At 36.0% G+C, this 17,850-nt stretch overlaps 1 protein-coding gene across 6 annotated transcripts in view; it reads right to left on the reverse strand.

The window, feature by feature from the left end:
- CEP128 (centrosomal protein 128) overlaps positions 1–17,850 on the reverse strand; it is a 389,769-nt gene that overhangs the window by 218,177 nt on the left and 153,742 nt on the right. For all 6 annotated transcript variants that reach the window (XM_047863629.1, XM_047863627.1, XM_047863628.1 and 3 more), the window contains 2 exons: positions 16,952–17,128; positions 12,011–12,070 (listed from right to left, as the gene is read on the reverse strand). In XM_047863629.1, coding sequence (XP_047719585.1) covers positions 12,011–12,070; positions 16,952–17,128 — 237 coding nt within the window. The remainder of the gene's footprint in view (positions 1–12,010; positions 12,071–16,951; positions 17,129–17,850) is intronic.

Below are 17,850 nucleotides of genomic sequence, written 5' to 3' on the forward strand. Positions count from 1 at the left end.
GAACTTCCAGAGTGAGAAGAATGTCCTTTGTTATTCGTAACAAGATCTTAGATTACACCCAAGCTCATGCTAATGAGGTGGTTTAGGTAGTTGAACCTACCGAGCCCCCCAGGCACCCCTAAAAACTCTTGAACAATGAGGTTGGATTAGCTTCCAGACTGGTGAACATAGCCACATGCCAGGAGCTTGAGACATCCCCAAACTCCACGGGGACTCTTGGAGACCTTGCCCTATATAGACCTTGCCCTATATAACCTCTTCATCTGGCTGCCTATTTGTTTCCTTTATAAATAAACTGGTAAGTAAAGTATTTCCCTTAGGCCTGTGAACCATGACAGCAAATTACTGAACCTGGAAAGAGAGCCATGAGAACCCCCAATTTGTAGCCAGGTCAGAAGGAAGTGTAGGTAACCTGGGGATATCTGAATTGGGTACAGGTGGGGCCGAGCCCTTAACCTGTGGTATCTGTACTAACTCTGGGTAGTTTGTGTCAGAGGTGAATTAAATTGTGGGACACCCCATTGGTATCTGCAGAGAACTGGAGAATTACCTCATTTGGAAAACTCACACATCTGGGATCAAAAGTGATGTGAGCAGAAACAGATCATAATAGTTAGTATGGCACTGGAAGGTCAGATGGCTAGGATTTTTCACCATCATAGTTCTGATTTGAGTAGGCTAAAGTGCTGGCAAGTGAAGTGGAGAAACTAGGGATTCCTTCCATTACCAACCCCTCACTGATAGTGTAGTCACTCCACCTCAGACACAGCAGCCTGAGAATACTGGTATCCAATCTGCCATTTCCACAGACTGTTTGTGAGAAGGAGGGGCAAAAGCTACATGATCATATCAAGATTCAGAAAAAGTGTATGATGGAATTAAACACCTATTCCCAATAAAGACCCTCAACAGAAGGGAAGGAAGGGAAATTTTTCACCCTGATAAAACATTTTTATGAAAAGCCCATAACTATTATCATACTTAATGGTTAAAGACAGAATGCTTTATCCCTAAGATCATAAACAAGAAAATAATGTCTGCTCTAACCATTTCTATCTAACATTGTATCAGAAGGTCATAGCAGAGCAATTATGCAGGAAAATATCATTATACATAAATCACTTGTATTTCTATACACTTGCATCATCAATCCAAAACTAAGTTAAAAAGACCATCGTGTTTACAATAGCATCAAAAGAGTAACATACATTTAAAAAGAAAAACATACTTTTAAAAAGAAGTTCAAAATTTATACTCTGAAAACTACAAAAAAACTGTTGAAAAAATTAAAGAAGGCCTAAATAAATGAGAAGATTTTACATGTACATACACGAGAAAACTTAGTATCATTAAGGTATTAAGAGAAATACTCCCCAAACTGATCTACAGATTTAATGCAATGCCTATCAAAATCCCAGCTGAGATCTTTGGAGAGATTGACAATGTGATCTTAAATTTCATATGGATATTCAAGGGACCCAGAATAGCCAAAAACAGGTGTTGAAAAAAGATCAAAGTTGGAGGAGTCACACTTAACTGATTTTAAAACTGACTAGAAAGCCAGAGTAATCAAGACAGTGTGGTACTGGCATTAGGACAGACATAGATCAGTGGAATTAAACCCATACATATATATTGTCAATTGATTTTCAACAAAGGTTCCAAAAACAATCTGATGAGGAAAGATCAGTCTTTTCAACCAATAGTACTGAGAAAACTGAATATTCACATGCAAAAGAATAAAGTTGGACCCATACTTCATACGATCTTCAAAAATTAATTCAAGGGGCACCCGGGTAGCTCAGTCGGGTAAGCACCCGACTCTAGATTTTAACTCAGGTCATGATTTCATAGTTCCTGGCTTTGAGCTTCGCGTCAGGCTCCAAGATATCAGTATGGAGCCTGCTTGGGATTCCCTCTCTCTCCCTCCCCCTGTCCTTCCCCCACTCTCTCTCTCAAACTAAATAAAGTTTTCAAAAATTAACTCAAAATGGGTCAAAGACCTAAATGTAAGAACTAAAAACAGCAGATTCCTAGAAGAAAGCACAGGTGTAAGTCTTGGTAACCTTGGTCTGGCAACCTTGATTTCCTAGATATTACACCAAAAGCATAGACAACCAAAGAAAAAAGCTGTTAAGTTAGACTTCACCAAAATTAAAACATTGTGCTTCAAAGATCACAATTAACAATGTGAAACAACAACCCATTGAATAGGAGAAAATAATTGTAGACCATATATCTGAGAAAGAACAATTTAGAATGATACATAAAGAACTCAGTAATAAAAAGACATAGTGAATTAAGCAAGAGACATTTCTTCAAAAAACATAACACAAATGGCCAACATGAAAAGCCACATGAAATGGCCACATGAAAAGATGCTCAGAATCATTAAGCATCACAGAAATGCAAATCAAATCACAGTGAGATTCCATTTCACACCCAGCAGGACAGCTAGAATCAAAAAGACATATGATAACAACTGTTGGTATGTGTGGAGGAATTAGAGTTCTTATATAATGATGGTAGGAGTGTACAATCATGCAGTCACTTTGGAAAACCATCTGGCAATTCTTCAAAAGGGTAAACATAGTTACCATATAACCCAGCAGTTCTACTCCTGAGTATATTTTTAGAAGCAATGAAAACATACAGTCATGCAAAAACACGTAACCGAATGTTCATAGCAGCATTATTCATGATAGCCAAGAAATGGAAAAAACCCAAATGAACATCCACTGATAAATGGATAAAATGTGGTATATCCATACATGGGACTATTATTTAGCAATGAAGTGAGGTCCTGACACATGCTACGACATAGATGAGCCTTGAAAACATTCTGCTAAATGAAAGAAGTCATTCATAAAGGACCACATACTGTATGATTTCGTTTATAGGAAATGTCAAGAACTGGCAAATCTATAGACATAGAAAGGTTACTTGTTGACTAAAGCTATAAGAGGGGTGAGTGGGATGGACAAATTTAGGAGATGATAGCTAAAGGGTACATATTTTCTTTTAGGGTGATAAAATATTCCAAAATTCATTGTGGTTGTGGCATCACACCTCTGTGAATACACCTAAAAATAATGAGTGATACAGTCTAAATAGGTCAATTGTATGATATGTGAATTATATAACAATTCAGCTATTTAACAATTAGCAAAAGGAAGAAGGTAAATAAGGGACAGAAAAACAAATTAAAATTAAATCTCCTTGTGGAGATGACACCTGGCTTTAGTATCTGCTACATAATTTATAGGCCTCTGTCCTACCTGAATGTCACTAGATAAAAACAGGAAGTCCCCAACTTACTTTTCTCTTTTTATTTTTTAATGTTTATTTATTTTTTGAGAGACAGAAACAGAGCATGAGTGGAAGAGGGGCAGAGAGAGAGGGAGACACAGAATCTGAAGCACAGGCTCTGAGCCATCAGCACAGAGCCCGATGCGGGGCTCAAACCCACGAACCGTGAGACATGACCCAAGCAGAAGTCAGATGCCTAACCAACTGAGACACCCAGGCACCCCTTGGAAGTCTCCAACTGAAACTGAGCTGTATGGGGTGCATGGGTGGCTCAGTCAGTTAAGCGTCCAACTTTGGCTCAGGTCATGATCTTGCACCCTGTGAGTTCAAGACCTGACTCTGGCTCTGTGCTGACAGCTCAGAGCCTGGAGCCTGCCTCAGATTCTGCATCTCCTTCTCTCTCTGCCCCTCCCCCACTCATACTCTGTCTGTCTCTCTCTCTCTCTCAAAAGTATATAAACATTAAAAATTTTTTAAAACATAAATTGAGCTGTGGACTTCCAAATATGATTGTAAACTTTAATTAAGATTGCTTCATTTCCCAATATCCATTTTGAAATTCCCATGCAAATACAAAAAGATAAAAAGCTTCCATAGGACAGGAAACCAGGAAACATAGTCAACTCTCTACCAAATAAAAGTTACATTTTCTACTACAACTTTTTTCTAAATAAAGCATGGAGGCAGAATATAGGGTCAAAGGTCAGGATGAGTCATATACCACCATCCCCACCGAACCACAATATGAGAGAGAGAAGGAAGTGAATTGGACTTTTCTTTCAAAAGCACACTCTATGGAGAGAGTGGAGCACATGTTGGAGGCTGGAACTCAGGAGAATGTTACCAATATTCAAAACAAGCAAAAATGACATGGAATGGACCCAAGTGTGTGTACGTGAGACTTAAGGGGGAAAAGAGAGAAAGGAATCAGTACTGGTGTTTCTAGCTGAAGAAATGTGAAAGAGGAAAACTAGAAGCAAAGATTTAGGAGTTAAAAAGTTAACAACAGATTGGAATAAGCTGAACTTGTTAGGACTAACACAGAGAAGTGTAAATGACTGGTTGGATATATAGATCTAAAGCTCGAGAGATATGGATGAGAGATACAAAGTAAAGAATCAACAGCATCAAGGCAAAACAGCCCATGGAGTGTCTATGGAGACAAGAGAGAAGAATTTAGAAGAGATGAACGGAAGAGAAGCGAAAAATAAAGCTGAGAAGTAGTTGGAAAGGCAGGAAGAAAATCCGAGTTTTGCAAAGGAAGAAAATGAAAATAGTACAACAGGATGGATATGCTTAGTGTCAAAGACTGCCAAAGGAAAGGGCCACTATATTTAGCAATTAAAATATACATCTTTATCAAAAACAACTGGAGTTCAACCCACCAAACCAATACAGGACTGAAAATATGAATGCCAAATTGTTGACGAGGATTATGCCCACTCAGGAGAGAGGTGTCAAGAGGGAAAGGAGAACATATATTCCAAATTTATTCTCCATACTTCTATATTGCTAAAGTCTTGAAAATGAAAATATGTTCAATGCACTATGTAATAAAAAATTATTCTAGACAATTTAATCAGTAGTTTTAGATATAAGTCAGTTGGAAAATTATTCTAAAACATCACTACCTAAGTCATTTATTAATTGATATTAACCAGGCAAAATAAGAGAAAGTCTACACTATTGCTGCCTGCTTCTATGTCAAAACTACAACCTGAATAGGGGCACCCAGGTGGCTCAGTCGGGTAAGTGGCCAACTCTTGATTTCGGCTCAGGTCATGATCTCATGGTTTGTGAGTTCTAGCCCCATGTGGGTGTGTGCTCTGAGCACAGGGCCTGCTTGAGATTCTCTCTCCTTCTCTCTGCCCCTCCCCCACTCATGCATGCATGCTGTCTCTCAAAATAATAAACTTAAAAAAAAAAAGAAACTACAATCTGAACCTTTTGTTCACCTTTGATTATACCTTTTGTTCACCTCATCAAACTTTAGCAGTTACTCAAGAAAAATAAATAAATGGAAAAGCCCAAATAATTATCGTATTATGCAAGGGAAAAGGGGAAAGTTAGATGTATAATTTCTGGAAGAGATATATTTTCAACCAAGTCTTTTTGCTACTTATTTGGCACCTTAAACACGTGCACATATTTATCCTTGAATGTTAATGAATTTGATATACTAAATCCTTAAGACTTTTTTCAAGAATTTAAAAATATTCTTCAATTTAAAGTACCCCGGGAGTGGATGTGTGTTCATGTTTGTATGCTCAAACACACACTAAAACTAGTAACACTGTTTTGCACATAGTGAGGACAGGACACATGCAATTAAGTGAAAAATTAGATGCCGTTAAGTTCTTGTAAAGAGGAAGCACCTTGTGTTTAATAAAACAGAAAAATAAAATATCTTGAAAACAAACAAAAAAAAATCAAAAAAAATTTTTGTATTATTATAGTAAGAAAGTTTAATGAACATTCATAAGTAACACACTTAGGACCTGAGCACTATTGATTTGGATTATAAAAATACAACCAGGAAGAAGGGCTGGAAGGATGGTCCTTCTAATAGGATTATGTCCATGGTTCTTCTCAGATCCAACAGTTTCCTATCACATAAGAATGAAACACTAATGTTATCAGATCTTCTGATACCTCAAAAGAAAAACAAATTCCATGCTGTAAGTACGCAATTGTAAAGTTTTTTTAAATGTTCGCTACCAATTCTCTGTTTTAAAACCAATGTGGTCCAAACAAAGTGAGCCTTTTGGGATCACCAGTTTGAATCACCCTGTTTAATCTGTTCTTGCCCAGTGATTTAAATGCAAATTTAAAACATAACGACTCATTTCCCTGTTCTCAAAGATTTCCTACTTACTCCATCCTAATCTTTGGCCTGTGCTCAGTACCAATGCTAAGGGTTGATAATGGAGAAACAAAAAGATGTTGTCATAACAATAATCATACTGATTTTGGTAAAAAAACAAAACAAAACAAAAAACCCACAATTTCTGAACCAAAGCATTAATCAGGTTTGATATGTGTTATGGACTAATTGTACCCCCCTCAAGTTTATATGAATTCCTAACCCTCAGGTGACTCTGTTTAGAAATAAGGCCTTTAGGGAAGTAATAAAGGCTAAATGAGGTTACCACAGTAGGGCCCCTCATCCTATAGGACTGGCATCCCTATAAGAGGAGGAAAAGACACTCTGTCTTCCAACCCCCAATTCTTCCAATAATACTCCCATCCCATCCCCCCATAATGCCCGTCCCCCTACATGAGAGGTGGCCATTTACAAGCCAAGAAGAGGCCTCACCAGAAACTAACCCTGACACCTTGACCTTGGACTTCTAGGCTCTAGAACGGTAAGAAAATAAATTATCTGTTGTTTGAGCCACCAGTCTGTGGTATTTTATTATAGTGGCCTAAACAGACTGACCTATGGCTTCAGTTTATTCCAACAAAGCCTTTATTCCATCAACATACAAAATTTAAAAATAGGTTATAGTTAGATGCTTGTTATGAATTGAACATGTATGCAGAATATATTATTAATCCTACAAAACAAAATATCAACTTATGGAAATTTAATCAACAAATAGTCAATTATGAGAATCAGTGTTTGCTCGAGAAACACCCAACGTCTTTCATTAAACGCCTTGGAGAAACAGCTTGGAACACAGCATAGGAATAACTTTACCAATTCCAAATAATAATTACCTGACAAGGCTATTAATCACAGTGCAAACACCATTCTATTAACCACTCACAAGAGCATCTTAAAGATTACATAATAGGCTCATTTATTTAACTATATCAGCAAGTATTGCTAAATAAACTATAATAGAGAAGGAATTTCTAAATAAGGCAGTCTTTTACCTTCATAGTTGACAGCTTGCAATTAGGTGGGAATAAGTATCTAGTAAAACAATCAAAATGATCTTTTTAATCTGTAAGAATCCTCTAGTGAGATTTAGAGTAATAATATACTAAAGTCATTAAGGAATGACTCAAAGCCAAAACCAAGGGAAATAGAAAATTCGAATAAAAAGATTATAGCTGATAGAGTTAGCAATAATACCAGGGCCCATAATTTTGCTGCTTTTAACTACCATACTTCCTTTGCCACAACTCAAAAAACAATTTTGAGAGGAAATGTTAATAGAAAAACCAAAGGTAAAGGAAGACGATGGCAATTTCTGAGAATGTGCCAGGAAACCAAAACAAAAATTAAACTGAAGTGCAAAATTCAAACCCAAATCAACCTCAAAACCTCTTTTGGTAATATTCTCTCTGGTTTCCTACATAGTTATGAATAAAATCATGAAGAAAAAAAATAACTCAATAGTAAGAGTTCATATGTAAAAATACAAAATGCTTTTCTTCAATTAAACTGAATGTGTTCCATACACACAATCTAAAGCATCTTTAATGAATCAAGATACCTGAGTATTTGTATCTCATTTTGATGTCTACACTGGAAGGATAAAATGCTAGATGATTATTCACATCCTTCAACAAGAATTAAATATACTGGGTCTGATACTTCTCATACAATGGGTGTTTTAAAAAAATCCGTATCACTAAAAAGACAATATGCATAAAAGCAAGGTTTATATTCAAAGGTAGATTATATTACCGATCAAGAAAGACTGGCACAGAATTCAGAGACCCAGGTTCTAAATCCTTCTCAGTAACTAGCTTTATGTCATGAGGTAAACAATTCCCAGGGCCTCCTTCTCATCTATAAAACAAGGAAGTTAGACTACATGATCTCTGAAGCTGCTTCAGTTATAATATTCCAAAAATGGCAGGAAAAGCAATACCGGAACACATATACCATTAAAAGTGGGACTCTTTGGAATGATATCAAACAGAGTAAAAAAGGAAAATCCCCCAATACTTTGGAAGTCTATTTCTTATCTACATAACCTTAAAAGTTTACAGTTCTGGTCAAATAAAATATTTGAGAAAATATTGAGAAAATAAAATATTTGAGTAGATTTACTGAAATCTAATCTGCTATTTATTCTTCAGTGATATTTAAGCTGAGGAAGTAATCTGAGTAGAAAAAAATGTCACATTCCTAATTACTCTTTATATATATATATATATATATTTATTTATATATATATATATATATATATATATATATATATATATATATATATATATATATTTCCAAGAAGGAATATATATATGTGGGGGGGGGGGGGCTTCCTGTCCAAATGGGACTTTCTAGACATCAATCCCAGTGCTAGAAACTCCTTCAGTACTTCTGCTGGCTTGCCTATCTAGGACTCTGCATGTTGATCTATTCACATACTGAACTTTGAGTGGGATCTCTTACTTAGTCTTGAAAACCATAGATATCTCCTTCTCTACCACTCCATCTGACATAACATTAAACATCATCTGCATATTGTCACCAAAGCATTACTTCAATCTGTCCCTTCCTCTGAATCTCTACAATTTCCTTGGTTTGGACTTTCACCCCAGAGACTTTGGTCTCACCCAAAGACCTCTTAACTGGTCTTCCTGCCTTTAGTCTTCCCACTTCTACTCCACCTTTTACATCACTATCTGAGTAATGCTTCTAAAATAGGAGTACAAAGTTATCAGTATCCTGTTCAAATCTCCTTTGTGGTTCTCCCTAAATGCAGAACTGAAGTCAAACTTCTAAAATAGCATACAATGTTCTTCTTAGTTACCTATGCTCTACCTCTTTCTAAAGCCTCATCCCTGCCATTCTCTGCCTCATATATTCATCTTGTATTGACAAATCGCTTGGGGTTTCTTTCCATTTATCATGCTGTTTCTCTTCTATACCATGCCTACAATTGTTTACTGTGTATGCCTGGTCTTTCCTCTTTATCTGCCCAGCTTCAAAATTCACTTGAGGGATCAGACTCCATGGTGGCCTCTGCACACCTGTATCACTGCTCTTAGACATAATATTGAAATTATCAATGTGTCAGCTTTTCTAGGAAAATAAACTGTTCCTCAAGAGAAAGGATCATGCCAAATTCATTATTATGCCCACAGCATGTAATCTAGCATCTGGCACACAGTAGCTAGTCAGTAAATTCTTGTTAAACTGAATAAAATTTGGCCTCTAAATGCCTTATTGGGATTTATGACAAAAACAAATCGCTGATCTACTGGAACGGATTGCCTGGTGTTCCTCAATGGTATTTCCTAATTCTCAATCCTCTCCCTCCCTGTATTATATGGTTCTTGCCATTCTTTGGTTATTTTACATATAAGCCTGGTCCAACTCTGAGTTGAACTTCATATTTATATCATGTAACCAATGTCGACAAAGCAACAGTGACCCTATCCTCACCCAGTCCCCTAGTTCTTCCAGGATTAACACTAACAGAAGAAATTCATTTGGCAGATTTATGAAAACAATTACCAAATGCCCTCAGAGGTCCTTCTAACACTGCAAGATGTCAGCATGGACTAGCTGAATAGCAATTCTACTTTCCATATAGTTTTTGTCCTCTGATTTCAGATCTTATCTTCAATACTTATAGAGCTGTCCAGTCATAGTTCATGGGAATTACAGTATTGTAGCCCATCAATAACCTAAGCCATCTTTCTGGTAAATAGATTCAATTCCTCCTTAGTCAGTTGGTCAGCGTGGTATTGCTTATCATGACCCTTTTACGCTCTACAGGAAGGGTTGTCTCATGCAGTATTAAAACTCGTCTGATCAGAAGTTCAATCCCATTAAATGATAAGGGAAAACTGCTCACTAGTTCCCAAATTAAAGAGCTATGATTAAGAGTCATCTCTGGCTCTCATAATTTAACTGAACAACAGCAGTGAAAGCTTTCTGTTCAGAAATGATAAAGATTTTAACTTGAAAGAAAATTCCAAGTACATTGCTCTTGTTGTCAGAATTGAGGAATCGGGAAAAAGAAACAAGAGAAATGAGAAATGCTTTATTAATGCACAACAGAAGTTTCTAGCCCAAAATTTCTGAGCCAGCAAAACATGTATATTCTGAATTTACTACGAAGGTGGCATAAATACAAGTTTGCCTTTGGTTCTATCAAAAATGGTTAGGGATGAACAGCATCACTGTACTTAAAAAAGGAGGAAAATTTTACCAGGTTGGGTAAATTTCAATGGTCAATCATAACGCTATTCATTTCTTATTAAGAATGCTTAAAAAAAAAAAAAAGTTTCCTTAAAGCACAGCTGGTCTTCAAAGGTGAATCATGTCTTTCTGTCAGCTCCCACCCATACCTTGCCACCAAGTTCAAGGCATTATCTGTGTTTATTCAGGTATTCTCAACTTCTTACCATTATTTTACCTATAATTAGCCAACTAGAGAACTTCTATATATTTTTTGTATGATCAAGTTAAATACTGCATTTATGCAGAAACCGCCTATAACATGCTGGTGGCATCATACCCCCCTATCCTTCTAGTGCTGATATCACAGTCAGTTCTTCCTCTTTTTGCATTTGTTAATGTTTATGTATTTCTATAAAAATATAACATACCTTAAGGATTTTTTAAATTGTTTACATTTCCATTTTCTTTATTAATTTCCATGGCTTGCTGACACTGATAACCCTCATGCCTATACACAAAAGAGCACATAATTGATAAATCTTGGCTAACTGAAGACTTTAGACAGCATCACACATAATGGTGAGAACATTAATTGTGAGTCTGACATGGCATGCGGTCCACGTTCCCATTTTTTATATGGCACCGGAAAAGTCATGTACATTTTCTAAAACCTCCCTTTTCTCATATATTTAAATAAGGATACTGCACAAACTTAAAAGTTCTTTCAAATAATAAAATCCTAAATTGGACCACAATTGTTCAGGTTTAAAGTACAGCTGGTTTTCTTTATTTTTTTCTCCCAAGTTTATTTATTTTGAGAGAGAGAGAGAGAGAGAGAAAGCGTGAGCAGTGGAGGGGCAGAGAGGGAGGGCGGGGAGAGAGAGAATCCCAAACAGGCTCCACACTGCCAAGATGGAGCCCAATGCAGGGCTTGAACCATGAGATCATGACCTGAGCCTAAGTCGGTCGATTAACCAACGGAGCCACCCAGGCGCCTTAAAGCTGAAAGAAACTAGCCTGGGAAGGAATGCAAGTCCTTGAGCATTGACACTTGGAACAAGACATCTACATCTTACGTGGCCACGAATTTCTATATATTTTAATCAAGGAATTTCCAAGTTGATCTGATAGACGAAGATAGCAGGTAATTATCCCATAGTGCAGAAGAAGCTTTTTGCTAAAATTAGCAAATTGTTCAATTTTATTTAGATTTGCTTACCTACCCTTTAAATTTAAATCATCATGCAAAAGAACCATGAAGCAAGAAAGGTTGGTTATAGCAGCCCTGACTTTCATACACTTCCAGAGACACTGCCTATCCCAAGGAAAAGGCAGAAGAATTTGCTTCTTTGACAATCTAGTTTTACTACTTCAACGGTTTTACCTTCCTTTATTTTCTCCTTCCGTACCTATACAGTTAAGCTAATTTGTAAATGTTAAACTAAAGAAACATGGAAGTTTCTTAAATTCATGACAATGATGTCTTTCCCAGCAATGAAGTATTACAGCTGCATATGCTCTGTTCAATAACAAAATGGTATGGTTAGCCCAAACAGGACACCTTGAAGGTCATAAATACTATGATAACTTTAGGACTTAAAAACAAATTACCTTGCTTTCTGCTAACCAGCGATGTGGGTCATAATTAATATCAGGACCAGATGAAAAAACCTACAGAAAAAGGAAATAGTCTATTAGAAGTAGAATTTTCTCTGAAATAACCTTACATAAATGAAATTCTTCACCATAACACATAAAAGTTTAATCCCTAAGTTTAAAGGCTTAAAAAGAAGTTCATTATCAAGTACTCAACTAATTCCAAACCACTACTTATTATGTCCATTTATGTACACGTGTATATACGTATGTACTCATTGAGAGTAAATATTTGGCTCAAATATAGAGGCACATATCAACTCTCAAGCGTTATCATTGCTAGAATCGTTAGAGGCTGATTCCATGGACTTCTGTCAGGCAGCTTCAATCAAACCAGTTTTTCATTTTTTTGTTTGTTTCTTTTCCTCAGTCTTGTTCCACATAATATATTTCACAGTTGGTTAGATGTAATTACATGGAAACTTAATTCTTTGTCTCTTTTATCCTTCTTTAATTTTATACTGTGAGGGCCATTTTGTCTCATTAATGGTTGGGTAGAATTGACAGCAACTAATCAACATGATTTTGTGCAAATGTTGCTTTATATTTCATGATGGTAACAAAATACTACAATAAATAGGTTCTGTATACCAGCTGCCTTGATTTCCTTCACACCAACTCATTTATAAAATCCATTGCCATCTGGTTCTGCCTTATTACTAATAAAATGATGTTCAAAGGCTGTCAATGACTTTATGATTCTAAACACAAATTTTTTTTTCAGTTCCTACTTGCCTTGAAACAGGTGCTACCTATGATATTTTTACAGGACTCCTTCCTAGAAATGTTGTGTAAAAATATCCTATCCCTCTGCAAGATGTCTATTCCTATTCTCAAATACTTCCATACTTCCTGATGTGTGTGCACATCACTCCCCTAAGGAATATCATTAGGTGACTCATTTAGACACATGAAGAATGTATAATGATGCTGACCATATGCCATAAACAAACATGTTGTATTCTTAGCTCCCACTTTTCTCTCCTCCACTTTTCTTACCATCCAAATCTCACCCAACTCACAGACCGCCTTTCCTTCAGTCAAATTCTGCCTATTCTAGCTTGTGGTGTTTTCTTCCTCTTTGAACTCTGCTATTTGCAAGCATCCATTTCTCACTGATTATGATGTTTTCATTATTATTTTCCATTTATCTGTGTCACAGTTTCAATTAAATCTTCAGTGACCTAAGATCTAGTGCTAAAAATTAAAGTTTAAAATAATTTGACAGGAGTACAAATAATATTCTCATTTTGTGATTTTTTACAAATTTATATATAGTGTTTAAGAAACAGCCTGTCCACTTACAAGTGATGTGACTTAATTTCTCTAAGCTGCAGGTTATCATCTATAAAGTAGGCAAACTGCCTCATGAGGTCAAGGTACAAATTAAATAAAATGAGGACTGGCACAGTATCTGGCACAGAGAACATCATTATTACTACTAACTGCATATAAAGATGTCATCATCAGAAAATGGACTTCCAGTGCGATGGTAACAAGAACACTACAACAATTTGTTATAAACAGATGAATAAAAAAAAGAATATATACATAAATATACAAATATATATGAATATATGACAAAAAGGGCACTACATAATAATGACAGCTAGCATTATTTGAGTATTTACTAAGTGCAAAATATTCCACTCCATAATATGCACCTCATATATCTTATTTTACTTTATCCTCAAAATAAGCTAACTTATAAATGGGACATGAATTCTTAAAGAGAAATTACCTAAGTTGTCCAAGGTCACACATTAGCAATTTAGAGAGATGTAATTTGAACCTACATCTGTCTTGATCCAAAGCCTATCCTCTTTATGCTCTCCAAAGAGTGCATACTCAGAATAAGTGTTATAAGAAAAGCTCTTCAATCATCGACGATTGGTTTGTGAAAATGATGTGACTTTAATTCAGGCAATGCCTAACTCAAATTCAAACAATTTCCTAATTGTTTTATAACAGTGGTGGCTTATTAAGTGTCCATCCTTAAGTTTTCTAATATTATATGCATTTACTAAAGTGGGATAAGTAATAAATAGGGTGGCTAGAAAAAAGGTAATTAGAAATAATACCAACACTCCCAAGTACTTTTCTCAGGCTCATTTGTTACATATCTATTATCCAATTCATATCATAGCTGTCACTACATAAAATGGCTTAAAAATTTCATCCACAATATTTCAAAAACAAATGACAAAGAATAATTGGAATTATTCCATTTTTTTTAAACATTTTATAAGGACCACCACTCTCCCTTAGATCTCTGAACTGTAAGGCAAAGAATTTTATTTTAACAACACCTTGGGTAGTTTATTTGAGGAGAACAAATGTTATATTCTTGGGTATTCATTTTCCCCCCAAGTTTATAGGACGGTAACAACAGAAATTATTAATGGAAAGAGACCCACAATGAGAAAAACTGTGCTCTTAAAAAAAAAACCAAAATAAATAAAACTTAATATAATTTCCATTCTTTTAGATTTACTTTCTACCCATCACTTGGATTGAATTAGTCTTTCTCTAGGGACAAAGTGTAAAGATCCATTACCACAGTCACTGCTTTCCTATTAAAGAACAGGGTGCTTTTTGGAATATGTTAGAAGGATCATTTGTGCCTCAAAAAGAAATAAGAAAATATTTAAGCAATCTGCTATCTTCTCACTATGTTTTAGGCTGTAATTGCCCATAACAAGGTTCATATATCTTATAGCATGATCCAAATGATTCCATTTCTACATCTTTGATTGAAAATAAGCTGTCTTGACACAAATACTTAAATACAGAATAAATATTTCACTATTTTTTAACTTTTTAATAAACATTTATTTATTTTTGAGAGAGAGTGAGCGGGAGAGGGACAGAGAGGGGGACAAAGGATCCAAAGTGGGTTCCGTGCTGACAGCAGACAGCCCGATGTGGGGCTTGAACTCACGAACCCCAAGACTATGACCTGAGCTGAAGTCAGACACTCAACAGACCTAGCCAACCATGCATCTCAATATTTCACTATTAATATGTGCTCCTTTTAGATAAAATTAGAATCTTAAGGCCATACATCTTTTAAATATATTTAAATGTAACAAGTCTTAAATAAAAAAAGCAGCATTAGATAGGAAAAAGAATACACCAGCATTATAACAGGCCCTGTAACAAAACTCAAAGAGTTTTTCCTCTATAGCCAATTACTTCTCATATTTGGCTCATAGTCCTCTCAAACTGACATCTGAGCTTTTTGTTCAATGTAACTAGAAATACATACTGTAGAAATTCCATCAACTCTACCAAAATCTATCCATTGAAAAATTTCTGTTGAAGTTGAATCCTAAGATACCTTCCACTGTAAGAGTAGAATTATAGTTTTCTTTTCTTTAGAACACCACTTAAGGGAAAAAAAGAAGAAAGAAAGAAAGAAAGAAAGAAAGAAAGAAAGAAAGAGGGATAAGAACAGGAAAAAGGAGGAGAAAGCAATACAAAAAGGGAAGATCATTTTATATGAGGAAAGACATGACAAAATAAAAAAGAAGAATCATCTGAAAAAGTTTTTAAATATTAGGCATAACACTGTAATTTGAGTCCCACCGTATCACCACATGACATAAATACAGGGAAAACGATGGTTACATGATACGTGTTATGGTCCTACTGCATCAAAGGAACACAACACAGGGCACCTGGGTGGCTCACTATCCATCTTTGGCTCAGGTCATGATCTTACAGTTCATCGGTTCGAGCCCCCCGTCAGGCTCTGTGCTGTCAGCTCAGAGCCTGGAGCCTGCTTCAGATGCTGTGTCTCCCTCTCTCCCTCCCCCTCCCCTGCTTGTACTCTGTCTTTCTCTGTCTCTCAAAAACAAACAAACGTTTAAAAAAAAAAAAAAAAAAAGGAACACAATACAATACAGCAGTGTACAAAGAGGTGCTTATCTTCAAGGAATTAAGAACATACATGATTAATTCTGTTTTTATTCATCATTTCCCTAGCACTATAAACTGAATAGCAATATTCCATTTTAAAGACAGAAAAACTAACTTAAGTATAATTTGTTTAAAAAAGGAATGCAGGGGCGCCTGGGTGGCGCAGTCGGTTAAGCGTCCGACTTCAGCCAGGTCACGATCTCGCGGTCCGTGAGTTCGAGCCCCGCGTCGGGCTCTGGGCTGATGGCTCAGAGCCTGGAGCCTGTTTCCGATTCTGTGTCTCCCTCTCTCTCTGCCCCTCCCCCGTTCATGCTCTGTCTCTCTCTGTCCCAAAAAAAATAAATAAACGTTGGAAAAAAAAAAATTTTTTTAAATAAAAAAGGAATGCAAATAGCATCATGGTTACTTGTTTAAGCTCCAGAGTTAGACTCCCAAGGTTTAAAGTCCTGGTTCTAGCATTTAACTGGATATATGGCGAGGGGCAAGTTACTTAACCTCTCTAAGCCTTGCTTTCTCAGGCCTAAAATTGATTTAATCAGAGTACCTAAAGGAAAGGGTGGCTTTAGGGGTTAAGGGAGAGAATGCACATACGTAGCTACCACAGTACCTATAATGTAACTAGTCCTCAATAAATATTAGCCATTAATACACTAGCAACAACAAAAATGGCCTGATAATGACAACCCAGGCCTCTTGACTCCAAGGATATTTTTTTAGTCAGAACTGCTGCCTCTCTCATAAGACATTTTCTTTTCCAGAGTGAGATAGAGGCAATTCAATGAAATAATGATACACGTTCTCTCCCACAAATGTGCAATAGATACGGTATCTCATTTTAAAAAATGCAAGATGTTATTTTGTTTCATAAAACTTTCCAGGATAAAAATGTGACTACCATGTAACCATGCATTAAAATCTTATTATAATTATATATTAGGAAACTAACTGAAAGGCACAATGAGAACTCATAATTACTTTCAATTTCTCCATCGAGTCCCTGGAGAAGGTTTTACAAGCTGCATCAATTTCTTTTCCTATGACACCAAGAATGGATTCCTGTTCAGTCTCCAGGCAAAGAAGTTGATCCTTGAGCTGCAATCTGGCCTCTTCCATCCTCCTTAAGTACTCTTCTTCATTGCTTATATGCTTTTCCTAAAACATGGATAAGAAATAAAAACAGAATTAAGTAATGGCAAGAAACGCTTGCAATACCTGTGTAGCCAACTCAAAGGAGTGTGTAAGGAACCGGAACCACATCTGACTCTGTCAGTCTCTTTACTAAAAACATTTTGCCTACTCATCAGCTGAGGTCAAGTTACAGTGAATTCAGAAGAAGGGCATTGAGGAAACTGGGTGAGTGGATACTTGGCAAAGAAAATTAAAGTAATTCTGTAACCAAAAGAAAAAGAAGTTTAAAGAAATCCTTCACATTTTAGTAACATAATGCCATTAACAGATTGGAAAGTAACAGCTGACACCACAAACGGACTTGGAGCTTTCAGTAAATATTAGCAAAACGCTAGAAAAGTAAAATATAAAATAAGATTGTTAGCATCTTCATTTCAGAAAAAAAATGTTACTACCTTATCTCATCAAAACATAGATTTTAAAAAGGCTAAGTTTTCAAATACAGTCATACTTCATAAATGCTTTGAGTCATGTAAATTTGATCAAAGCAAGACAGAGGTACTTCTCAAAAGTAAGCAAAAATATTTAATGAGAAGAGATTTCTAAGCATCATTTAGGAGATTACAAAGACTTGGGGGCCCCCTCTAGGCAAAGCAAGTCCCAATCATTACGGCTTCACAATTTCATCACTAGAAAAATTCAAGTGGTGTTGCACACACCTGAAGGAAGGTCACAAAATCACTAGA

This window comes from Prionailurus viverrinus, chromosome B3 (assembly GCF_022837055.1).
Source record: "Prionailurus viverrinus isolate Anna chromosome B3, UM_Priviv_1.0, whole genome shotgun sequence".
Taxonomy (NCBI): domain Eukaryota; kingdom Metazoa; phylum Chordata; class Mammalia; order Carnivora; family Felidae; genus Prionailurus; species Prionailurus viverrinus.